The sequence below is a fragment of the Carcharhinus amblyrhynchos genome, chromosome 15, assembly GCF_965287045.1.
Source record: "Carcharhinus amblyrhynchos chromosome 15, sCarAmb.v2.hapA, whole genome shotgun sequence".
Lineage (NCBI taxonomy): Eukaryota > Metazoa > Chordata > Chondrichthyes > Carcharhiniformes > Carcharhinidae > Carcharhinus > Carcharhinus amblyrhynchos.
In genome coordinates, this window is record NC_137338.1 from 54,113,516 (window position 1) to 54,139,826 (window position 26,311).

Sequence of the window (26,311 nt, forward strand, 5' to 3'; positions counted from 1 at the left end):
AGGATATTAATGGAGCCATAGTGAAAGAACGGCAATATATATTTCCAAGTCAGGATGGCGAGTGAACTTCCAGGTGGTGGTGCTCCCATGTGTCTGCTGCCCTTGTCCTTGCCGGTGGTAGCGTTTGAAAGGTGCTGTCTTAAGGAGCCTTGGTGAGTTGCTGCAGTGCATCTTGTAGATGGTGCACACACTACTGCCACTGTGCATGGCGTAAAAGCAAAAGCGAGACAGTGAAAATGCGCAGCCTACTCCTTTAACGGGACTTTCGCTGGATATTGGAGACTGAGCTTGTGACAGAGCAGAGGGCTGGCTGTGCGCATGTTCGCTGACGGAAACTCCAGGAGGTGGGGGCAGAGTTGGGAGCGGGAGTAAAGTGCAGTAAGTTTTCTGGAACTGTCTTTTGGGGCATATTTCAGCGTGAGAGAGCGGAGGAGGAAGAGTTTGCCATTCTTATGCTGACAATTGAATCTGTAAGTTTATATAGAGCTAGCTGAGTAAGGCAGCACACGGTACAGAGCTGCTGACTGGGACGAGTGTCCCCCTCCTTTTTCCCTGTGTTTGCCCAGGCTGTTGCTCGGTAATTCCGGCTCGATCGTGTGAGTTCCATCAATGCAAGGAACCCCTTTGTCTCCGCTTGGGATTAGGCAGCTGGGCGGGTTAATCGCTGCAGGAACCATGTGCTGTGAAATATTAGATTTCTGTTTCTTTGGTGTTAAGGCATGTTTCTCTTTAAGCGGAAAGCAACGACTTGCCCAAAGCAATATGTTTACTAAGGGCGGATTTAGCGATCTGTATTGTTGGAGCAAAGTTGGAGCGGTTTCTGAGCATGAAGTGGGTTTTATTTTATTGCGTGTGCAGTGTTGGTATTTAATAACAGAGGCAGCAGCTATGTTAAAGTGACCTGAAACAATGCGTGTTAGGATTGATTCTACATGTGGATTACCGCGGCTGAGCCTAAAAACTGATGTAATCGTTCCGCTACTCCCTCTGTTCACCGTGTAGTCAGTGCCTTGGAACACTTTTTTTGCTTCGTTAAATACACGTTGTTTTTCTGTTGAATTTTGCTTCGACTTTGGGATAGGAGGCCGGCTTTGTGTCTGCAACTGCGTGTTTGCTGAAAACCTCACCCATGCCTTTGTCAGTTCCAGAACTCTTCCAACGATCCTAAACTGTTTATTCACACACAAGTCTGTTACTCGTATCCTAATGGTGCGTGTCCGTGTGTTGTCAGGCTTTCACTCCCTAGACCTTCCACCCTGCTTGATCTCTGAGGCTGACAGCCCTCTTGAGAATTTCATGTTTCCAGCTCTGACGTGTCTGATCACTCGTTGTCCATATTGTTTGCATTACTCCCCCCAATGCAACAACATTAATGACTGTACCGCCAAGTGCCTTGGCCCTAAAGCTTTGAAATTAACCCCAGCTTAATCCCTCTTTACCTCACTCTCCTTTTTATGATCCTCCTTAACGCTTGGTTGAAGAAGTAAATTGTTTTAAAGTTTATTTACTAGTAGGCTTACATTAAGGCTGCAAAGAAGTTACTGTGAAAATCCCCTAGCCGCACACTCTGGTGCCTGTTCGGGTACACTGAGGGAGAATTTAGTACGGCCAATCCATCTAATCAGCACATCTTTCAGACTGTAGGAGGAAACCAGAGCACCCACATGTACATAGGGAAAACATGCTGACTCTGTACAGACATGATGCAAGTCAGGAATTGAACCCAGATTCGTGCTGCTGTGAAACAGCGGTGCTAACCACTGGGCCGCCATGCCACCCAAGCACATAAAGGTCAAGCATGACACAATAAATACTTATGTTTAATTTTTAAGAACACATTGATATCAATGGTTTGAGATTCTTTGTTACCTCGTCTTTAGTCAAGACTCCCCAAGTATTAAGCTGTTGAGTGCATCAATTTGGAACCACACCTATTTCCAAAATATTAGATACTCCTTAAAATATATGACAAAAAGATTTGACTATGTAAAAGCAACTTGTATGGGACACAAAGTATGGATATTTAAACTTTATATATTGAAATAACAAATCTTATGATTTGAATTCCTTCCAGCTGGACGTGTGGATGAGTTGTTAATTGGTTTAGTTTCAATGTATAATTTTTTGTCTGAACTATTAAATATGTCATCTGTAACATTAACTACTTGATCCAAAGGTTAGGTTGACTCTAGTTTATCAATGCACCTTCATTCTCTTTGGAAGTTTGATTGTGTCACTTTCCTTGTCAAACTGGGAACTATCTGGCATTTTGCCCATTGATAAATGCTAAAGTACCCTCTCTGGAAATATTTGTAAAACATTCACTAGTTATTTACTTTTTACTCTGAGGAATTGGCATGCTGATGACTGGCACATTTCATCTATGTCTACGAATCTTCAATGTGCAAATGAAATAATATTTGTTTTTGGTTAGTTAGGTGCTGCAGAAAGTTATTGCACTGCTTTTTCATGTTTTTAAGCTGGTTTCAAATCCATCCGGAACTGTGCTGAGAACTTAGTCTAAATAGTCATAATGCAATCCAGAGTGGAATCTGGGTTTGCGGTTTAAAACTGTTCCTATACAGTTATCTACATTGCATCACTTTGATTGCTGAGGTCTCTTCCAGTCCTTTTATGCGCTTGTGATTCTATAACTGCAGTAGAGTAGTAAGGGAGTGCTGTTTTTCCATGAGGTCTTTTGAAAGAACTGTTAAAACTTGCAAAAAATCCAATAACACTACTGAGGATGTGCAAGGAACTTTCTGGGTAAGGATCTAACTTACCATTTCCCCTCAGCATTTCAAAAAACGAATCATTAATTATCTCATTTGTTGTTTAGGGGACCTTGCTATGTGCAAATTGGCTCTGTTTTGTCTACTCAAGTGATTACACTTGAAGCCATTCATTCCTTGTGACATGTTTTGTGATTTCTTGAAGTTATAATAAGACTGGTATGTCATTTGCACACCAGACCTGGGCATGTTAGATCCTGACACTCAGTTCCTGCATAGGACAGTATTTTATTTCCAACTATCTTTTTCCAAAATATTTGAAGCAAAAAAATGTTTCTTGCCTTCCCTTCTATCTCCTCTCATCCCCAACAGGTCCACAGATGCTTTTGTTTCTGTCAAATTTAGAACAGTTAGAAAACCACGCATACATGTGGAAGCTCTAAATTATCACTTCAGGCTTTAAATCAATATATGACAGTACTTGTGCTAAGTTTATTAATTTATTCAATAAATATCTCACTTGGGAACATGTTTTGGTTGCTTGCAGAACAAGAATATCCATTGATTTCTGGATCACGCAAAAGCTGTACTCTTACTCCCCACAATCTACTTGTACAAATTGGCATTCTCAACACTGGCTCCTGTTTTAAAAGAAATAAAAGGAAGGAACACTTGTCATTGGAGTAAGACTTGTGAGTTGTCCTGCAGCCAATTTTTCCTTAGATCAAGCGACTCTGTCCACATGATCAGTAAGATGCTGCCCCAGTGTTTCCATCATTTATCAACTTTCACAATGAGAAATGCACACACACATTTATAAAAAAAAAGTTTTTTAACCTGTGTACATTTTTCAATAAAGGTATATAACAAGCAACTGATGAGGATTTCATTGCAAACATGTTTAGATCAATGAAAATTGCGTTAAATGGTGGCTTGACCTATTTTTAGGTTTTAGAGAGTTCTTGCTAAAAGGCAGTTTAGTTTAAAATAGGTGACATAACAAAGGTTGGTAACAACTGTTCTAACCCCCATTTATGTGTCCTATTATTTTATTCAACCTGTTCATCCCTCTGTTACTTCAACCACTCCTTCCAGGAATGAATGCTATGTTCAAACCACTATGGGTACCTTCCAATTACAGCATGCTCGGACTTGGAGCACTGTTCTAATGAAACTGATGTTTTTAATTTGGACATTGTCTACAGCTGTGAAATCCTGTCCAACTGCAATCTTAATTCCATTTTTTAATTTGCATGACAGTCTGGTTTTTGTGTAGATCTGGAGGGGTGATTAAAGACAGATGAACAAGGCTAAATTTATCGAGACAAAAAGAACTAGGTGCAGAAATTAAGAACATAAGAACATAAGAACATAAGAAATAGGAGCAGGAGTAGGCCATCTAGCCCTTCGAGCCTGCCCCGCCATTCAATAAGATCATGGCTGATCTGTTGTGGCTCAGTTCCACTTTCCCGCCCTCTCCCCATAACCCTTAATCCCCTCTCTTATCAAGAACCCATCAACCCGCTTCTTAAAAATATTTAGCGAGGCAGCCTCCACCACTTCAACGGGCAGAGAATTCCAGAGATTCACCACCCTTTGAGTGAAGAAGTTCCTCCTCAACTCCGTTCTAAACGGCCTCCCCTTTATCTTGAGGCTGTGCCCCCTAGTCCTACTGTCTTTTTTGAGCGGGAAGAGTCTCTCCACCTCTATCCTATCCATCCCATTCATCATCTTCTTGAGGACAAAGTGCCTCTGGTTTTTTTTTTGAAAAACCATTCTACTTAGCAGTACCATCATCAAATCAAGATGATTGATCTCTGCCTTCTTATGATTGTAGCTCCCTTTCTTTAGTTTAAAATGACTGTATCAACTTCTTTAAAAATTGACTCATGAATTATTTCACAGGGAAAGAAAACTGCCTCCATTGAGGAAAAATCTCTATGTGGCATGTTTGGACTTGCTGTTCTTTAGGACATAAGTTTTATTTGAAAAACATGTTTGATTTTAACATATAGGTATTTGTAAAAGGACTAAGTGGTTAATTTTAACACTGTTTGCATGAGCGATAACGTTAAATTTCTCTTGGGAGAGGCAGAATTTCATTCCACTGAACCTGTGTGCAAAAAGAAGGATAAATTTGGAATTGCCATGATCCATCACATACTACTCCAGTTATTCGTCCTCTAAAGCTTTTTATTTTAAACCCATGGGCACAAAAAAGTGGGCATGGTGTAAATGACAACTTGCACTAAAAAGGTAACAAAATGTTACAAAGCATTTTGGCAGTTGGGGCTTAAGAGAGGAAGATTTTGTGGAAATAAAGTGATTTGCGGAGAATGTTCCAAATGTCTGAAGGCCCTGCATATGGTCAAGGGAAAATATACAGTAGGCCTGCTTTGGCATTGTTGATGGTATGAGCCACAGTGGGATGAGAGAGGAGCAGAAGAGCACATTGTCAGTTTGCAGTACTTTGACCAATTTCCATAATAGTAGAAACTACTCAAATGTTAGTGTGTACCAGTCCTTCCTTGTTTCAGTGATTAATTCTAAACCACACTGCTTTATTGTACAGAGATAAACTATACTTGTATTCTGCTTTTCAGACTTACTGAATTTTCGCATTCCAAAGAGAAGCCATGCAGAGTGGTAAGTATTGATTCATTTAGATTGCGTCTGAATATTTAAATTTGCCAAACATTTTTTAAAATCCTAAATTGATGGAATTCAACTAATGTCTGAGCAAGTTTCCAGTTTTGGCTAATGCATAAATTATATGTTATAAATTTTCATTAGTTCTGCATATGTATTTCTGTAGTAAAAAGTCTGACAACACCAGTTTTAAGTCCAACCGATTTATTTGATAGTACACTCACTAGCTTTCGGGTTAGTCCCTTGGTCAGGTGAATGGAGTGTTCTGGCCTCAGACAGAGCATATAAAGCACAGACAGTTTACAGATTACTGATTAGAATGAGAATCTTTACACCTAACCTGCTGTTCAAGTCTTAAAGTGGCCGACAATGTGAGTGGAAGGAGCACTGATCACAGGTTAAAGAGATGTGCGACATGAACCCAAGATCATGTCGCACTATCTGTAACCCCCGTGACTTGCCTGGGTTTGCAAAACCTCACTTACTGTACTGTCTGGAGACAATACACATCTCTTTAACCTGTCTCCATTCACCTGACGAAGGGACTAACCCCGAAAGCTAGTGAGTGTACTATAAAATAAATCGGTTGGACTTAAACCTGGTGTTGTCAGACTTTTTACTGTGTTTACCCCAGTCCAACGCCGGCATATCCACATCATATGTATTTCTGGTCAGCAGTTGAATATTTTGCCCCACCACACGGCGGATTTGACTCGACTTGAGTGAAAACGCAGTAAGCTATAGGCAGCTGAAAATTAAACAAAATATTTTCCTCTTTGTTTTCCATTTTGAATTTATTTGTAATAGACTTAATTGCTTCTGTGATTCGAGTGAGTTAACTTCTTCAGCAAATAATAAATTGTTAATAAAGAAATCTTGGGACTTGGTTCAAGGCGGGAAGAAAATGTTTAAATTCATTCCTGACTGATAGAACATTGTTTAAAGCTGAGAGAGATTACAGGGAAACAGAAGTGCTGTCTGCATTTTACCAAGTCTTGGTGATTGTGCTGAGGCAAAACAAAGTTTTTGGTGTTATGCCTTCTGGTTCACATAAATTAGATAGATTGGCCTAGATCTTCTGGATTGTCAGAGCCCAAATGTTATTCTTTGTACCCCACCCCCAGGTGAAAATTGATTGTTTAACTTTTTGAAACATAATGATTCTGTGGGAATTGCAAGGGAAGTTTGAACTTCTGATGGGCAATTCCCTGGAACCCTACGTTCTGACTTGCTTACCTGAGTATTTATCCAGGCAGTGTCAGACCAAAGTGCAGGCTAAGTCAAGTTACTGATGTGTTAAGAAGGAGATATCTTGACTCTTAAAGCATTAAGCACATGGGCAAAGCATGGAAGTATGGCATTTAGATAGAGTCAGCTGTGATAATATTGAATTGTGAATCTGGTTCGGAGGACTGATTGGCCTACTCCTGCTCCTATTTTCTACGTATTTTTGTCTCTAAGAATTATAGTCTAACTTCTGGGTAACTATGCAACTGATAATTGTATTCTCTACCCTCTCCTCTCACCCCCTTCCCTTTACATGCTTGCATATTCACGTACATACAGAGAAGCTTGGGGACTTCTAAATTCTTATCAGAACACAGCAGCTATTGCTGTGAATTGGGGCCATGGCTTCTGTGCACATTCTCTCCCTTGCTCCCTCCAAAGTTTCCTGTACTGACTGAGTTCTGCGCAATTTGGGTCATTCACACTTTGGACCCAAATTGTGAGAGTATGTTTCTTACTGGTGAGTAGTAGACTGCCACTGTGCTGCCCTAATATGCCAAGTATCAGAGTGGTTAGCACTGCTGCCTCATAGCACCAGAACCTGGGTTCGATTCCCAGCTTGGGTCACTATCTGTGTGTAGTTGGTGCATTCTCCTCCTGTCTGCATGGGTTTCCTCCGGGTGCTCCGGTTTCCTTCCACAGCCCGAAGATGTGCAGGTTAGGTTGATTGGCCATGGTAAATTGCTCCTTGGTCCCCCCTGACACTTATCAGGATACATACATGGGGCTACGGGGATAGGGGCTGCATGGGATTGTGTTTGGTGCAAGCTCCGTGGGTCAAATGGACTCCTTCTGCACTGTAGGGATTTCATGACCCTGACTGCAGTCCAACAATGAATGCAGGAGGTCAAGATATATATTCACATAAGTAGTTTCCAGGCTTTGAGTAATATAACTTCTGGGGAGTGTTTTTGTTGAAAGTGTCTTCATTCTGTAACAAAATAATAATAAAGCTGGCTACAAATGCAGTTCACAATTGACAAGACCTGAAAAGCAAGTCCCTCAGAACCAGGTTTGAAGTTACAAACTTGTGAATTTTGAGTGGAGATGTTTCTGTATTGAACGTCACCGACGAAATAGAGGCAAATTTGGTCTGAATCAAGGATTTCTACGCACAAGATGTAACGTATTAGCATTAATTAATTAAATTTTGCTTAATATATCGAAATTCCTGTGAATTGCTTCTACTATTTGTTCTGTCGAAGATTAGTAGGGATGTTCTATTTGGAGATCATACACTCTTATGTTTAAACATTTTTAATTTGACTGGGACAACATGGGCTAAGTGCATTTGTAAGTTGTCCTGAGTTTGAAGATGAGTCAGGTGAGAAATGAGAAAATGTTTCCTCCCTTTTCTCATTCCTTGTTTGAGGCAACAAGTTTTTAAAAAGAGCATGCTTGCCAATTCCATGAGTGTTTCACTGTTTAAGTACTGTGACTATTAAAGGTACAGACTCATTTTCTTGTATACTGTTTAAAAGAAGGGAATAGTATTTATGGTGTTTGATACCCAATCTAAATTTTTTAAAAAATGAAAAAACACTCCAACTCTTGCACATCATATGCATTTGTGAAGTCACATACATAGACACACACAAGTTGCAAAGTGGGAGGATGGATTAAATAGTTAAAAGTCCAAAAATTGTTTGTTAAACATGGATTTGGTGGATTGATGCTTTAGTTTAAGACTATACTCAAGTCTCTCTGAATTTTGTAATGAGACAATTTAAAGCTGTTGATGCATGATTTATATTTGGTTCCTAGAGTCAGTAACTGCCAAGTTGATTTTTAGATGCTGCCTGTAATGCATAACTGATCAAACAACACAGTTAGATCTTGCAGGATTGATGGAAAGAGAGTGCCCACTCAGCAACTCCTTGGAATCTCATTTTTCTGACTGGCAACAGAAACTGTTTTTTAAACAGTGTTAGTTGTTTCATCAAAATACCCCTTCTCACCTACTGAACAGTTACACAAACATGGTCATAACTTAATTTCAAGTCCATGGTTTAGGCATGATTAAATTATGGCTGAAAGAATTCCTTCTCAGCCAGAGCTCATTATCCTGAGTGAATCTAATGATTTGTTCTAGACCCGGCAGAATACAAATAGCTGTTTTCTGTATATTTTGTGAATGGATCAGGAGATGGGCCATTCACATTCCTTGAAGAATGGACCAGAGGCAATCTTAGAGACACCTTGACACTATTATAATAGCTTTGAAATTTGTAGGGTGCAGTTATGCAAATGTTTGACCATCTTAGCAGCTTCTGTTTTCAGTCATTGAAATATTGTTGTGGTGTACTTAAAAGCTCAAACAATGGCTTCAGCCCAACAAATCAATATTTTTGTTACAAGAGGCATTTTTTATGGATTTTAATGTTATATCCTGACACTATTTTTGAAATGTCTGCAGGCAGATGACAAGAGAATTCATAATGGTTTCACTTCAGTTCTTTATTCTTTTTTTTGTAACTATATATCAGTCTGAAAAATACCCAGAGTAGTTCTGTTCCACATGGATGTAGTCTAAATTGAAAACGAGATATATCGCAACAGGAAGTTCTAGTTCTTCTGCAATGCTTAACATCCCTGAGCATCTGAAATGCCACAGCAATCTATAACACTTGTGTCACTTGATACTTTGCACTTCTATATGCATGTGTGATATAGTTTGCATGCATAAAAGTTTGTAATCCATTCCTGGGCGTAGGCCTACTGACCCCAATTTTGGTGTAAATTTATTAATGTAGTATCTCCAATAAAATATTTGAGTATGAGAAGTTGATCATCTTACTGTACAAAGCTTGTTGCATGTGTTGTAAACCTCAAATTCCACATTTGTTTAGGCATTCATTTCTTGTATCTGTTTGTCCTAATCCTGCATTTATCCAATCCATTTGAGAGTAGTTGGAAACCTAGATTGGACAAGGGAGAATTTTTTTAAAATGTACTCTGAAACAAAAACCAGAAATACACAGCAGGTCTTTCACATTTTGTGAAGAATTTGATTTTGCTTTTCATTAACATTAAAATAAACCTTTTGGAAGTGTTAAAGGGAACACAATCTGATGTTTCACAAATCTGAAGGCAAAAAACTGTATTCGTAGGAAGTTAATGGGTTAAATGAGTTCAAGCTACCCTGTGGGATGCAGGAAAAACATCATTGATATGCAAAAATATTTCATAGTAAAGTGTATGTGAAGACACAGTTCGATATTTGAAGAGCCTTTTGTCCTCTTACTACTGGTATTGAAGTGCAACTTCCTAAGTAGTAGATAGTTTCAGATGTCCAGCAATGGTATGCAATTATAATTCCAAAGAAGCTTTAAATGGACTGATTTAATTAAAGTGAATAGGATGTTAAAATACTAATGAGTAATATTAATAGCATAAAACTTTGATCCCACCCATTCATCATTGAAAATGTATGAAATGAAAATACCAAGAGCAGTTAACCTAGAGTTGACCCCACATCAACTGTTTTACTCAGGTGAACGCTTCTCCTCTTTCTTTCTCACCACCCCCATGTTCACTTCCTGTCCCTCCTGAGAACAGAGACCTGGCTCGAGAAAAGGCAGATATGGGTGTTCAATATTCTTGGATGCAAGGTGTTCAGGAAAGATAAGAAATGGTGGGGAAAAAATGGGAGGTTTGGCAGTACTGGAGGAAGAGAATGTCCCCGAGGATGTAGGGACAGAATCTATGTGGCTAGAGTTAAGGAACAAAAAAAAAGGTGATCTGGGGAGGGAGTATGAGAAGCTGGGAATGGAATTAAAAAGTAGAACCGACAAGGTGGTCGTCTCTGGGCTACTGCCTGAACTGAGTGCAGACGGGCGTAGGGATGACAGGATAAAGGAAGTGAATGGGTGGCTCAGGGATTGGTGTGGGAGGAATGGGTTCGAATTTATGGGGCATTGGCACCAGTATTGGGGTAGGTGGGACTTGTTCGGGCGGGATGGGGTTGGTCTGAACCGTGCTGGGACCAGAGTGTTGGCGAATTGAGTAAAGAGGACTGTAGACAGGGCTTTAAACTAATTGGGGGGGGGGAGGGTGCGAGGGTAGGTGACGCTACGAGGTCTAAAGTTAAGGATAGGGTACAGGTAAGGGAAGAGGCCGAGGATGTCCCAATTGGTGGCGTTACGGCAAATAGGGTCCAGGTGAAGGCTGGGATGAAAGCGCTTTATCTGAATGCACGAAGCATTCGGAATAAAGTGGATGAGCTGGTGGCGCAGATCGACACAAATGGATACGATCTGGTGGCCATTACAGAGACGTGGCTGCAAGGTGACAGGGACTGGGAGATGAATGTACAGGGCTATCAAGTGTTTAGGAAGGATAGGCAGGAGGAAAGAGGGGGTGGCGTAGCTCTGCTGATTAAGGATAGTATCAAGGTGGTAGCAAGGGATGATATCGGAGCCAAAGAGCAGAAAGTGGAATCGTTGTGGGTGGAGATTAGGAACAGCAAAGGGAGGAAGACGCTGGTGGGTGTCATCTATAGGCCCCCAAATAATGATCTGGAGGTGGGGCGGGCTGTTAACGCGCAAATAAGTGCGGCGTGCAGGAATGGGACGGCAGTAGTTATGGGAGATTTCAATCTGCATGTTGATTGGTCGACCCATGTTGGACGAGGTGGGCTCGAGGAGGAGTTCTTGGAATACTGCCGGAATAATTTCCTTGAACAGTGTGTGTTGGAGCCGACGAGGGAGCGAGCTATCTTGGATCTGGTGCTATGTAATGAGGCGGGTAGAATTAGGGACCTTGCGGTGAAGGATCCTCTTGGAGAGAGTGATCATTGCATGGTGGAGTTTCTGTTGCAGATGGAGGAGGAGAAAGTGGGTTCCCGGACACGCGTCCTTTGTTTGAATAGAGGGGAGTACGGTAGGATGAGAGAAGAATTGGCGAATGTGGACTGGGGGAGCGCGTTGGAAGGTAGGCCTGCTGAGGAGCAGTGGAGGATCTTTAAGGAGATCTTTCTTGGTGCTCAGCAGAAATTTATTCCGATGGTCAAAAAGGACAGTAAGAGGAGAGGTAATAAGCCGTGGATAACAAAGGAGGTGAAGGAAAGTGTTAAATTAAAAGCGGAGGAATTTAGAGTAGCTAAGAGCAGTGGGCGAGAAGAGGATTGGGAAAGGTTTAAATGTCAACAAAGATTGACAAAGAAGTTGATAAAGGAGGGTAGGAGAAGCTATGAAGCTGGGCTAGCACTTAATATAAAAAAGGATAGCAAGAGTTTTTATAATTATATAAAAAGGAAGAGGCTGGCTAGGGTGAACGTTGGTCCTTTAGAGGATGAGAAAGGGGAGCTAGTGGTAGGGGATGGGGATATGGCTAAGCTCTTGAATAACTTTTTTGTTTCTGTCTTCACGGAGGAGGACGTGAATAATTTGCCGGGTGTTAGCGATGGAAAGGTGGTAGGACTGGAGGGTCTTAATGACATTACTGTTACTAGAGAGGTGGTGCTCGACAGACTGGAGGGGCTGATTGTGGACAAGTCCCCAGGACCGGATGGAATGCATCCGAGGGTTCTGAAAGAAATGGCGGAGGTTATAGTGGATGCCTTGGTGGTTATTTTCCAGACGTCGCTGGATTCCGGGGAAGTGCCGGAAGATTGGAAAACGGCTAATGTTACGCCGTTGTTTAAGAAGGGTGCCAGGCAAAAGGCAGGGAATTATAGGCCGGTTAGTTTAACGTCTGTGGTAGGTAAAATGTTAGAATCCGTCATTAAGGAGGAAATTGCGAGGCATCTTGAAGGGAATTGCTTGATAGGGCAGACGCAACACGGTTTCATTAAAGGGAAGTCGTGTCTGACAAATTTACTGGAGTTCTATGAGGATGTGTCTAGGGCAGTGGATAGAGGAGAGCCGGTGGATGTGGTCTTTCTGGATTTTCAGAAGGCGTTTGACAAGGTACCTCACAAGAGGTTATTGCAGAAGGTCAGGGGACATGGAGTTGGGGGTAGGGTGTTAGCGTGGATAGAGGATTGGTTGTCAAATAGGAGGCAGAGAGTGGGGGTCAGTGGGTGCTATTTGGATTGGCGGTTGGTGACTAGTGGGGTGCCCCAGGGGTCGGTGCTGGGGCCTCAGCTATTTACCATTTATATAGATGATCTGGAGGAGGGAACCGAGTGCAGGGTGTCAAAATTTGCTGATGACACCAAGATTGGGGGAAAGGCAAATTGTGCGGAGGGTGTGGAGAGTCTGCAGAAGGATCTAGATAGGCTGGGCGAATGGGCCAGGAAATGGCAAATGGAATTTAATGTTGGCAAGTGTGAGGTGGTCCACTTTGGTAGGAAGAATGGTAGGAAGGACTATTACTTACGTGGCGAAAAACTGCAGCAGGCGACGGTGCAGAGGGACCTCGGGGTCCTTGTGCATGAGTCGCAAAAACCCAGCTTGCAGGTGCAGCAGGTGGTCAGGAAGGCGAATGGGATGCTGGCCTTCATAGCAAGGGGGATTGAATATAAAAGTAGGGAGGTCTTGCTGCAGCTGTATAGGGCATTGGTGAGGCCGCAGCTGGAGTACTGTGTGCAGTTTTGGGCGCCGCACCTGCGCAAGGATATTTTGGAGTGCAGAGGAGGTTTACTAGGCTGATACCGGAGTTGAGGGGATTGAGCTATGAGGAGAGGCTGAATAAACTAGGCTTGTACTCGTTAGAGTTTAGAAGAATGAGGGGAGATCTCATTGAGACGTATAAGATGATGAATGGGATGGATAGGATAGAGGTGGGGAGACTCTTCCCGCTCAAAAAAGACAGTAGGACTAGGGGGCACAGCCTCAAGATAAAGGGGAGGCGGTTTAGAACGGAGTTGAGGAGGAACTTCTTCATTCAAAGGGTGGTGAATCTCTGGAATTCTCTGCCCGTTGAAGTGGTGGAGGCTGCCTCGCTAAATATTTTTAAGAAGCGGGTTGATGGGTTCTTGATAACAGAGGGGATTAAGGGTTATGGGGAGAGGGCGGGAAAGTGGAACTGAGCCACGACAGATCAGCCATGATCTTATTGAATGGCGGGGCAGGCTCGAAGGGCTAGATGGCCTACTCCTGCTCCTATTTCTTATGTTCTTATGTATTGCTCGGTGTAGCCCTCCGCGAACTAGACTCTGGAAGGATGTAGCTGAACTTGCAAGGAAATTAGAGAGTTGCAAAAAAAGATAGAGTAGCTATAATGGAAGGTTTTAATTATCTAACTATAGACTGAGATAATAGTACTGTAAAAGGCTGAAATCAACAGTTTTGAGTGTATCCAGGAGAATTTTCCACAGCAATAACTTTTCAGTTCAACAAGGAAAGAGGTACTGCTAAAACTGGTTCCTGGGAATGAGGAAGGCTACGTGGATCTGTTAGAGAACATTTAGAGGACAGTGATCATTATATAATTTCAGGCTGACTATGAAAGAGGACAAAGAAGAATCCAGGTAACAATAATTAATTGTTGGAAAGCCAATTTCAATTTTTGTAAGAACAGATTTGGACCAAACAAAGTGGTGTTAAATATTGGCACGAAGAAAGGCAGCTGAACAATAGGCTACCTCAAAAAGAGAGAGAGAGAGTTTGGCCGCAGTTGAAATATACTCCTTGAAAGAGAAAGGTAGAGTAAACAAATCCAGAGCTTTTTGGTTGACAAAAAGAGCTTAAGATGTTTTGCTTACGACAGATGTCAGGTAGAGAAAATAATTGAGAAACAGGCTGAATATAGAACAATCAGGTTGGTGAAAAAGCAATACAGACAAGCAACAAGGGGGCTTGAAAGGAGACTGACAGGCAACCTAAAAGAGAAACCCAAAGCCCTCTAAAGGCATATAAATCATAAAAGGATGGTAAAAGGAGTAGTGGAGCTATTGGGAACCAAATGGGTATTGGAGCCAGAATAAATCTGAAGTATTAAATGAATGGTTTGCATCTGAGTTTACCAAGCAAGAAGCTGCTACCAAGGTGAAAGAGGTCATTTTAAATGGGCTTTAATCTGATGAGAAGGATTGGACAGACATTCTGTACTTGAATTTTTAAAAGGTACTAGGCTAGGTGAGCTGCATCCAAGGATATTAGTGGAAGTGAGTTAAAATTGAGGATGCAAGCCATAGTTTTGCAGTCTTTTTGGACTCTGGGGTGGCGCGGGAGAATTGCAAATGTTACACACTTATTCAAAAAAGGGAGTAAAGACTATCCCACCAATTACAGACTAGTCAATGGGTAGGAAACTTCTTGAAACAGTAATCTGGGACAAAATTAATTGTCAAACAGACAAACGTGTTAATCAGAGTGGATTTCTTCAGGGAAATTTGTTTTAACTTGTTGGAATTTTTTCATGAGGTAACAGAGGGTTAATGAAGGCAACAAAGTTACTGTGGTGTACATGAACTGCCAAAACCACTGCTTCACCACAGACTTGAGCAAAGTTAGAATGATAGGAAACATGTAGTGGATGATTCTGAAGCTGGAGGAAAGTTTGCGTTGGAGTTCCCCAGCGATCAGTGTTGGGACCTTTGTTTATCCTAGTATATTAATAGCCTACACCTTGCTGTACAGGGTACAAAAGTTAGTCAATGAAATGAAACAAGGAAACATTGTGAACTTGGATGATGTTGGTGCAAAGCTTCAAAAGGACAGAGACAAGTTGCTGGTATGGGTGGAAACTCAATGTGGAGAAACTAGATGTGATTTATTTTTGGTCAGAAGAACAAGAAGAGACAATCTGAAATAAGGGAACGCAGGAGCAGAGGGACCTCTTGGTATAGGTAACTGTTTCCCCCACCCTCCCTTCTCCACCACGCAGCTTGTGTAAGTTTGCTCCAAGAGAAACTGCAGGGCATTATAAAAACATTTGTCCTTCTCTTTAACAAAAAACATTGAAAGGAAAAATGCTTCATTTTTTGTGCCTTTGAAATATTCCTAAGATCCGCCAGCCAGCTCACTATAATGTATGTACATGTAAAATTTGGCTGTGTGAAAATTCAGCCTGTGATTGCTGCACCTTTTGATTACACAGTATGAAAATTATTGCTTGTATGTAAAGACTTAATTATCCCCCTACGCTGTTCATCTAGTTCCTACATGTAAAGGAAATACTTCTGTTTTCCAAAAGTCATTGGGCGGGATTTTTACGACTTCGCTTGGATGAGATCATAAAATCCTGCCCAAGGCCAACAGAGATTTCCATTCTGTGAGGTGGTAAAATTCCAGCCATTGTATTGACCAAAATTTTTAACTTTTTTTAACCTTTTGCTAGAGGCATGTGTTGATCCTCCTTTTCCGTATTTCAACAGAACAGTGAACAAAGCCACAGGAGGTTTTCTAAATATGAAACTTTGTGGAGTTGGATATTTATCCACTATCTTGTGAAAGATCCGCAGCTTTTACACCTAGTGTAGAAATCTGTTGATAAAGAGTGACCCAGACCATACCGGGTGCTTTGGAAAGTGACTGCCTTACACTCTAAGCCATTGTGAAGCATGCTGGTTTTAAAAAAGAAGTTTTAATTTAAAGTTGCTTAAATTTCCAGTGGAACAAAGTCAGTTCCAATCAGCCACTAGTGGTATGTGATCAACAATAACCTCTGTTCCAGCATTTGATAAGAATTGCAGTAACAAACAGTATTTTCAAATGGGCACATGTCATCACACTGCCAAATTTGGGCAGTTATGACAAATGTTTTGGCATGCTGGTAATCTAACCAGGAAAATTGCAACACAAATGAATTTGGTTTTGAGGTTTTGTGCTACATCTGGATTCAGCAAAAGTAAACTGGACGTAAATAAATCAGATGAAGAATGCCATATGTATTGGATTTTGTTGGTCAAGAAACCAAAGCTTTAAAATTTTGTGCAACTTCTAACATTTGTTTTTGATTTGGAATAACACAATGAGTTTGTGATACGTTTTACATTGCTAAATGCGTAAAGAAGAAAAAATTAAGTTTCTTTTAAACTCAAGCCATTTTGTTTTAGTGTTCCTGACACAAGGTGAAGCCAACTCTGTCCTGAGAAGATTTCGAAGAAAAAATACCTTCTTGGAAGAGATACGGAGTGGCAACATAGAACGTGAATGTCGAGAGGAAGTTTGTACTTATGAAGAAGCTAGAGAAGCTTTTGAAAATGATGAAAGGACAGTAAGTTGAAATATTCCAGGACTCTGTTAGATGATATTTGGATTGATATGCTACCTTTCACATGTAGGTTTGAATGTAACCCTTTTTGACAGCAGATGATGCAGATTTTTGGCAATGTGTAAGCTGTTGTGAGTACCAAATGCCTGAACTCGCCGTAATTCATAGTAAGAACCAGTGGTAATGTGAGGGAAAAAAAATACGCAGGCGAATAATGATCTGGAATGCATTACCTGAAAGTGTAGTGGAAGTAAATGCAAAAATACCTTTTCAAAAAGGAATTGGATAAATACTTAAGGATAAAATTTGCAGGGCTAAGTAGAAAGAGTAGATGGGAGGAATGGGAGCTCTTCCTAGGCGCTGACACAGGCAAATTATGCTGATTGACTTCCTGTGTTGTAGAATAATTAGGCAGGGGTAATAAGTGCTAGTCCAGTTAGCAATGCTCACATGCATGGAAGAATAAATAAATTCTACAGTCTGGTTGTTTCAGGGCAGAATGATTAACAAACAATATGGGGAGGGGGAAACAGATGGTAATGCATTTAAGGATATTCCTGCATGATTGTTGTAGCTTTAGAGCTTTTTTAATGCTGATGTTGCGATAAATTTTTACAGAAAATTTCCAATGACCAGCTTCAATATCCCTTCGTTACTGAAGATTGAATTTAAATATTTGTTTCTGGGTGAAAAATGTTGTAGGCTTGTGCTTTAAATGCTAATTGTCATTACTCATTCATCATAAAACTGCTTTATTGAGCAGTTTAACTATGCATTTAATTTCAGATGGATTTCATTTTAGATTGTTGCCAACGCAACGCTTGTTATGTTTTTTAAAATGTATTATTTTTCCAGTAAGCAAATTCCTTGTTCACAAGGGTAAAATTGCTAGTTTGGCAGTGAGCAGGTCAACTGATTATTTTGGGAGAGAGTGTATCTTTAACATCAGCTGCAGTTTGATTTGTAAAGGATATCTCAAGGTTGTGAAGTTAATAAATACATTTTAGATCAACATCCCCTCCCGCAGAACATGGAAACGAGAAATGATATGCGAGATATGGTATACTACAATATCCTTTTGACAGTTGCTGAGCTCCAGCATTCAGATAGGGCCTTTGTTTTGAGGAGAGATTAGTGACACTATACAAATTCCTTCTGTCGAGAATAGTGTGTGATTCTAGGATGGTGCAGTTGTGATTTGCTTTGGGCAGAGAATCTGATACGCATGAGGAGCAGGATTATAGAGCATGTTCCAGAAGTGATAGAGGCTGACAGAGAAGGTAGTGATTAGATTCCAGTAAGCAGTGGTATTAAAAAGTGTACAATGAACAGTGGAGTGAGCGCAAGAAATAATTGTCATTAGGTTTTCGTTATTGCACAATTTACTTGGTCAGCTGAAATACATGGCAATTCTTTCCACATTTTAAGAATCTCCAAACCAAACTACTGAGCAGTTCATTCGCAGTTTCTGTGTGATTCTGAAGAATAGCACCAATTTGGCCACCTCTACTGGAGTTCTCTGTGCTTTGCTAGAGTTAAGGTTTCAAGACCATGGTCTAGATCGCACAAGGGAAGAGCTTGAGCTTAAATCATCTGAAGTTATTTTTGGCCCTGAGCACGTCTGATTGTTATGTGCTGGTTGCAAGGTTTTGATTTGATTTATTAGTGTCATATGTATTGGGATATAATGTTTCTTGCTTGCTATACAGACAAAGCATACAGTTCATAGAGTACATAGAGAAGAAGGAAAGGAGAGGATGCAGAAAATAGTGTTACAGGCAGAGTTATGGTGTAGAGATTATCTTTGAAGCACAGATGGTGCTTGTGATAGCCCTGAAGAGAAACTCGCCTAGTACCTAGATAAAAGCAATCACTGTGGATGCTGGAGCCTGAAACCAAAAGAGAGAATGCTGGGAAATGTCAACATGTCTGGCAGCATCTGTAAGGAGAAAAAAGAGTTGACATTTCGAATCCAGATGACTCTTTGTCAAAGCTAAAAGTTATTGAAAGTGGGAGATACTTATACGGCAGGATGAAGTAATGAAATATGAGTCATAGCTACAGAAACCAGGGGAAAAGACTGCTAATGGCAGTCCATAGAGAGAATAAAGGGTGTGAATGGCCAAACAGCAGAGAAGCTGAAATCAAGAGGGTAAACTGTGACAGGTGAGGATGTGGGAGAGGGATAAGATTTAGAGAAAGAAGGAAAGAGTTGGGGAGGATAGGAAGAAAAATAAAGAAATAAAAGGTAGAGAACAGTTAAAAATTAAATAAAATGAAAACAAGGGGATTGAGGTGGGGTAGAGCTAATCATCTGAAGTTGTTGAATTCGATGTTGAGACCGGAAGGCTGTAACATGCCGAGCCGGAAGATAAGATGCTGTTCCTCCAGTTTGTGTTGAGCTTCACTGGAATGTTGCAGCAAGCCAAGGACAGACACGTGGGCGTGGGAGCAGGATCGTATGTTAAAATGGTAAGCAACCGGAAGGTCAGGGTCCTGATTGCATACAGACCGAAGCCGCTCAGCAGAGCGATCACCCAGTCTGTTTGGCCTCTCTGATGTAGAAAAAAACCAAATTGGGAGCAGCAAGCACAATAGACCAAATTGAAAGAGGTGCAAGTGAAATGCTGCTTAACCTGAAATGAGTGTTTTGGACCTTGGATGGTAAGCATGGAAGAGGTAAAGGGGCAGATGTTACACCTTCTGTGATTGCATGGGAAAGTGACATGGGTAATGGGAGAGAAGTTTGGGTATAATGGAGGAATATACTAGGTTATCCCGGAGGGAACGGTCTCTACGGAATGCTGACATGGAGTGAAGGGAAGATGCGTTTAGTGTTTTTTGTGGCTGACTCATCTTTCATTTCCTCACCCCATGGTATAAATATCACCCACTTTTTCTGCCTTTCAGCTTTGACAAAGGATCGTCAGGATTTGAGACATCAGCTCTTTTCTCTCCTTACAGGTGCTACCAGACCTGCCGAGATTTTTAAGCATTTTCTCTTTTGGCTTCACTGAGTACCTTTTTTTGAATTCTTTTCTCAAAAGATTTAAATTTTCATTTTGGTTCCATTATTATTTCTTGCCAGAAATATATTCCATATACTAATCTTTTACATTAAAAATTCTTAATTCTTCTGCCCTTTCTTTTGGTAATTCAAGTAATGCTCTTTGGTTTCTCCTTATTTGTCTAGCCTTGTTAAGTTGAACTCCTATTTTGGTTTAGCTGCGTGGGTAGCAGCAGTGGTTGTTTCTTTGGCTCAGAAATTGATGTAGGCATATTAACTAGTTGTTGGAGTTTCTCTGGGAAATGGATCGACTCTCATTGATAGTGGGACATAAAAAGGCACTTTTGTGGTACCTGGAGAAAAGATAGTTTGTTTTGTTTAATGTATAGGAGTGATGTGAGTATTCTTGGCTTGTTGGCCCATATTTCAGGGCGTTGTTGAGCAGATTAAGCAGTAGTAGCTGTGTTTATCCGGGTCAGGTGAAGGTTATGTTGAAGCGGGGGGGGAATAGGCTGCCCAGTCTCAAGATGTCTGGACTGCTCTGGTTCCCCTGGGGATGTAGTTTCTGTTGGTTGCAGGAGAGCTTGGGGTCTTTGGTTCACTTACCTACATTTTCTTGTAGCCTTAGGTACACAGCTTCACTGTTAACCACCCAGCCAATCTGTCCCAACTGCACATTTACTAATCATAACCCCATGTAGCCATTTATGTCATTTATATGAACAATGAATAATAGGGGACCCAACACAGTTCCCTACAGTATACCACTGGACACAGTCTTCCAGTCACTAAAGCAACCTTATGTCATCACCCTTTGTCTCCAACAACTGAGCCAATTTTGAATCTACTTGGTCAAATTACCTGATATCCCATGTGACCTCTTTACAAGTTTCCCATTTGGCATCTTGAGCTGAGGGTAAGTGTCTGGTCTGTTATGAGCCATTGATTGGGTTCCCAAAGCAGTGAACTCAAAAGTGAAATGGCTACAGTTTTTATGATTATAAGCATCTTTTTTTGATAACCTGCCACAGACTGGTTCCCCTGCTGAGAATTGCAAGCAGGATAAAGCTTCCCCCCTGCAATAAGTTTTGTTCCTGCACATTTTTTATGTGGATCCAATTTTTATTTTGCTGATTCTTACAAAAAAAATCAGGAATTTATTATTACTTGTCCATTAATGTTGTATGGCACGAAAAATGTAAGGTTCTTTCGCCATTTAGTGTTTCCATTGCCCCCTGCCAGTAACATGTAAATGTTGACCAAATCTGCACCAAACCGCTGCCAACAGTGATGCTGCAAGTTAAAATGCCCTGGACTAACTTTTTGAAGTTGATTATTTTGATTCTGGGTTAGAGAATCAGTAAGAACACAAGAATAAAACTTGACTTTATATATTATTTGTCATTGATCAGGCTGTTCTGTTTAGATTTCAATACTTTAATCATGAATCTGATTTTATATAATTTTTAAATCGAGCCTTACCATTGATCACGTTATTCTTGTCAATGGAGTTGTGGCCCAAGCATTCCTGTTGGACTATTTAGTTTCTTCAATCTCAGTCGGTGTGTATATGAAAATAAATTATTCTCATCTCATGAGGGGTAACAACTTTGCAAGGGTTTTTCAGACTATCTTTTTATTCTTCATTCACTTTGCTATCCTCTCTTTCTGTTGAGGAAAATTTGCATCATTATGGTTTACTTTTCAGTTATTCAGAATTTTTTCCCAAGCATCGTCATATTGACTTAGTTACATTCTGCGATCTGCAACTAGAAATTCATTGCTATCTGGCATTGTTTTAGGCAACAACACATTATTGGATGCAAGCCTTTACCAATCAATCTCTCTAATTTGTTGATGTCGATGTCTTGCTTCATCCCCATCATAGAAAATACTGCCATTGTTTTCTATCTTGTACAGATTTTTCATCATGTGTAGCCTGTCCCGTACACTGCTCAAGGGCTCAGTGCAACCAGCTATTGGAAAAATAAAATTTGGTTCAACAATTCTGTCTGAAATGCAGGAAGTACTTGCTGTTTAATTGCATTCTTTCCTTTTTACAAAAGGAACTCCTGCAAGTTATTCCTAATTTGAATTGCTCCGTCTTCTTAGGGACTTGTAATCCGATGCCAGTTGTTAGAGGTTAAAATGAAATTTGTTCCAGTTACATTTCTGCTAATGTCTGCAGATTTACAGAATCTGGCGTAGGAAGATTATTTAATTCGAGCAATGCTAAAAATGATGTGAGTCAGTTTGATTTTTTTTTCTCTTTTCAGAATGAATTCTGGACAAACTACATAAAGGAACAAAATGAAAACCAAGAAAGTAGCTCTGGTGTCAATATGGAATCAGTCTACCTTGTTGCTCCTCTAATGGCAGGACTTCTTATGATTATTATTATACTCTTTGCTATCTGGAGGTGCCAGGTGAGAAAGGCAAATCTCAGGCGGAATGCTTATGCCCAGTCGCAACAGCAGGCAGATCAATCTCCCAGAAATGTATCAGTGGTTGTGTTTGGTTACAACGAGCATCCTGTCAGTTCATTTGATAGATTACATATGCAGCAACCAGAGGCTCTGATTGCTGATTATCCACATGGGAATGGACTCCCTGTAGGAGCGCCTATACACTTAACTTCAGATCTACCTCCAACCTATGATGAGGCTATTGGCCAGGTCACTGATGTGAGAATTAATGATGACACGCAGCACAGTGAGGATCCTCCAAAGTATGAAGAAATTGTGATCCCTGCAAACACAGCAAATAATGTTAGTGAGGCTGCTGGGAATGTTAGATGAACAGAAGTAAAAGAAAATACAGATCTATAATTATGTTAATATTCAATTTGACACTTTTATAATAGTACAAGTAGCCAGCTTTTTTGTGATGTTTAATGCAGTTTTTACAGTGGAGTTTCATTAATTGAAATTATGACAAATGCAATTTAAGTTACAGGAAAAAGAAATATGGTTCATTTAGATCCAGGGAAAAAAGATTTGGATTTGCTATCTTTTTTGGCAGTGAATGAGGATAACACTAAATAGTGTGCACTCACATAGACATTATGCTGTTTATCTCTGAGCTCCCCAGAGTGAGATTGGGGTGTATTCCAAATAAACCCTGGGAAATCCTTCTCTTTAATCTTTACAGGTGAGCTTTGCATGGTAATCGCTCAGAAGCGCAAACTTTGTGCAATCATCCTGCACAGTGAGCCATTGGAAAATCGGATTTTAAACCTTGGATGGTTCTGCCAGCATTACACCAACAGCTACTCAGATTAAAGTTAGAAAAATTTAAAAACTCTTCTAACTTCAGGATAACTATTGTAAAGACCCAATCCGGCCCTCAATTTTTTTCTTTCTTCCCCAAGGTCTGGTGTCTAAGCTCCTACACCCCTAAGGTCGAACCATCCCCTCCCCTTCCACCACCACTCCCCACCCCAATTCTATTCACTTGCCACTGCCCTATCGATTCAAATGGGACAGTTAAACAAACAGAGGCCTGGTCTCCTTCCATTCTCCTCTCCTGCACTGACATTGGCCCTCAGTGTTGTACTGCCTGGATCTGGCCAAAGATTGGGTGAGGCAAGCACAAATGAAATTTGGCATTGGTAAGTGGGCATATCAGATTGCCACGCTGAAGAAGTTACAGCCCAACACTCTGGCATTTTCTATTTTAATATGCGTCTGGTTGATACAAGTGCTGGATCAGAGAATTTTTTTTTTTATTTTAGGCCCTACTTGAACAAAAAAAATTTAATAACTGCTTGACTTATCATTTTTCTTTCCTTTGCAAACATCTTATGTACAAAAAATATGGAATTGAACCTTTTGTTATTTGGTTTTTACTTTATTCACCATTCATCCAAAGCTAGAAATCAACTGGAAACGCTGCCAAAAGAGCAAATAGGATCTTTTCAGTTCTGCAAATCTTTAGACAATGGCTTGGCTCTGAACTGTCAGATTAGCTACGGTAGTACAGTGGTTAGCACTGCTGCTTCACAGCTCCAGGGACCTGGGTTTGATTCACTGTATGTGTGGAGTTTGCACATTCTCTTCGTGACTGCCTGGGTTTCCTCCTGGTGCTCAAGTTTCCTCCCACAGTCCAAAGATGTGCGGATTAGGTTGATTGGCCATGCTAAAATTGCCCTCTAGTGTCCTGAGATGCGTAGATTAGAGGGATTAGTGGGTAAATATGTAGGGATATAGCGGTAGGGCCTGGGTGGGATTGTGGTCGGTGCAGACTCGATGGGCTGAACGGCCTCTTTCTGTGCTGTAGGGTTTCTAGTAATGGCTAATGAAGATAAAGTGTGATCCCCACTTCTACTGTATTTCAGAGTAAATATTAGGATTTGGGTTACCCAAGGAAAGTTCCAGTGTGCTAAATTAGGTCTGACAATAAAAGATGTGTGTCCTTTACACGCCCACTACCAAAGAAAATAACACGTCCCAAACCAGGCATTCATCCAGCTGATTGGGAGGGGGAGGGGGAGTGGGTCAACTTTTGAAGACTTATTTATCTGTTGAAATTGAAGCAGGAAGCTATTTAGATGTAAGCAAATAACAGCTTATCTGAGCAATCTTTCTGTTTTCTGCTCTGAATTTTCTTGTATAGTTTTGTCCTTTATTCGATAATGGATATGTAGTACTATACAATTTCTTATACAAACTGTACTTTGAACAATGGACATGGTATTTCTCAGTACAATTATATTTAACAATGTTTATTTAAAAATCCTACAAATTAATAGCTTTGGAAATGACACATGAATAGGGAAAGAATTGGTCTATCTTTATCAGGTTTTGACCCCCTTTTCTGAACACTAGCATAAAAACAATGGAGTTCCCCGTATCTGCAAGAAATGGATTACCAGACTGATTGTCGAAAGTACAGAGAGGTTTCCTAAACTAAATTTTGGACAAGTTGAAGCTGATTTTTTTTTAATTGAAGTCCTGACAAGATAATTAGAAACACAGTAATGAATTTATCTATGTTCAAAATTCAAAGGTTCAACTAAAATGCATGTTAATTTTAGTCCCTATTTGCAAAACATGGTATGTATTCATTGGATATATTAGTAATGGTATGCACTTTTGGCGCAAGAGAACAAAGTATTTTGATTTTATTTTCAGGCATATAAGCTTCAGGGAACTAAGTGTGGGAGTGAGTTTAAAAATCTCATATATATTAAACTGTTTAGCTATGTTGTATATGTTAATAAATTGTGGAAGTAATACACAACAAAAAGTGCCATTATAGTTGAACGTCTCAGGAAATGGTAATTTAAAACTGCACATGGGTGTGAAGCAATAGAGTTTTACTTCTCGGCCATTTGGCTAAGTTCAAGCTCAGGATGGGGTGGAATGTCTTTATATTGTCAGCTTGGATCTTGCTTGTCTCTTGTGGGGACCATGAATTGGATTCAATTAGAATTTGAATTTGGTTTTTGGAGCAAGCAAGGAATGAATTCGGGTTCACCCGGTCCACTCTGAGCTTTGGCTTTGTAATTTTAAGAAAGGAGTTTAAAAAAAAATTTAAAAAGCCAATTTGTATGAAATATCCTGTATGTAATCTAAGTTTCTTTACAAATTTATAACATTCAATAGCACCAGAAACTCCGATACGGTTTGTGTATTGGGGCCTAACTTCAATTGGAGTGAAAAGTAACTGTCCCAGCTGGGAAGCGTATTACCTGTTGCTATTGCAGTGTTTATTTTAATCCTCTGTGCAAAAGATGAAGGATGTAAACAATGTAGGACAATTATTATGATTTTCCTTCCCTGGAAAACAGTTTCAGCCTTGTGTAGGTTGTATTGCATTACTTAACCTAAAAAAAGCTGTTGATTAGCTTTAGATGCCATGCCCAAAAGTGGTGACTGTTGTATGTGTTTTTTAAACAAAGATAGGTTGAAGTACCAATTAATCACAATTTAACAGATCTCTTTCTGGAGGTGGATGAGGACAAAAATATAGCGACAAATGCCACTATTACTATCTTAACTGAACATTGCCAAGTACACTTGCCTCAATTTCAATTTTATGGAAATAGGTGTTACAGATGATAGAATCACCACTATGTATAGCCTGGCTTATTTAGGTCTTGTGTAAATGCTGAAAATCTGGAATGAATAACATTGGTTATTCAATAATGTGTGAATGCATTGCTATGTTTTTGTGTTTGAGTTCTGATTCACAATTCATGTGCACTAAAAGAAACAGCTATATGTTTAAATTTACCTTGCCAAGGAATCAGAATCACATTTCTATTGTTAATTTCTTCATTGTATATTGAATTCAAAAGAAACCAGTTATACTTTTTAAACATGCTTATTTTCTAATTCATTGGCATTTTTCAGTGATATTTTAATGCACTAATTCACAAAAAAGCTTTTTAATACATGAAGCAAGCACTGAATCAAAAGTATTTATCGCCTTAATTTTATAGTACAGAACTACTTCTGTAACCTTTTAGAAGAAAGAATTGAGTAGAAAAGACTTTGTTTTATTATAAAATGCAAAAATAAATTTACTTTAC

General features: G+C 40.1%; 1 protein-coding gene across 1 annotated transcript; it reads left to right on the top strand.

The window, feature by feature from the left end:
• Positions 1-335: 335 nt before the first annotated feature.
• Positions 336-26,311, top strand: prrg1 (proline rich Gla (G-carboxyglutamic acid) 1). The gene is made up of 4 exons (XM_080203936.1): positions 336-470; positions 5,336-5,378; positions 16,612-16,772; positions 22,053-26,311. Exons 2-4 carry the CDS (start codon positions 5,369-5,371, stop codon positions 22,572-22,574), a joined length of 693 nt encoding a protein of 230 aa, XP_080060062.1. The 5' UTR covers positions 336-470; positions 5,336-5,368; the 3' UTR covers positions 22,575-26,311.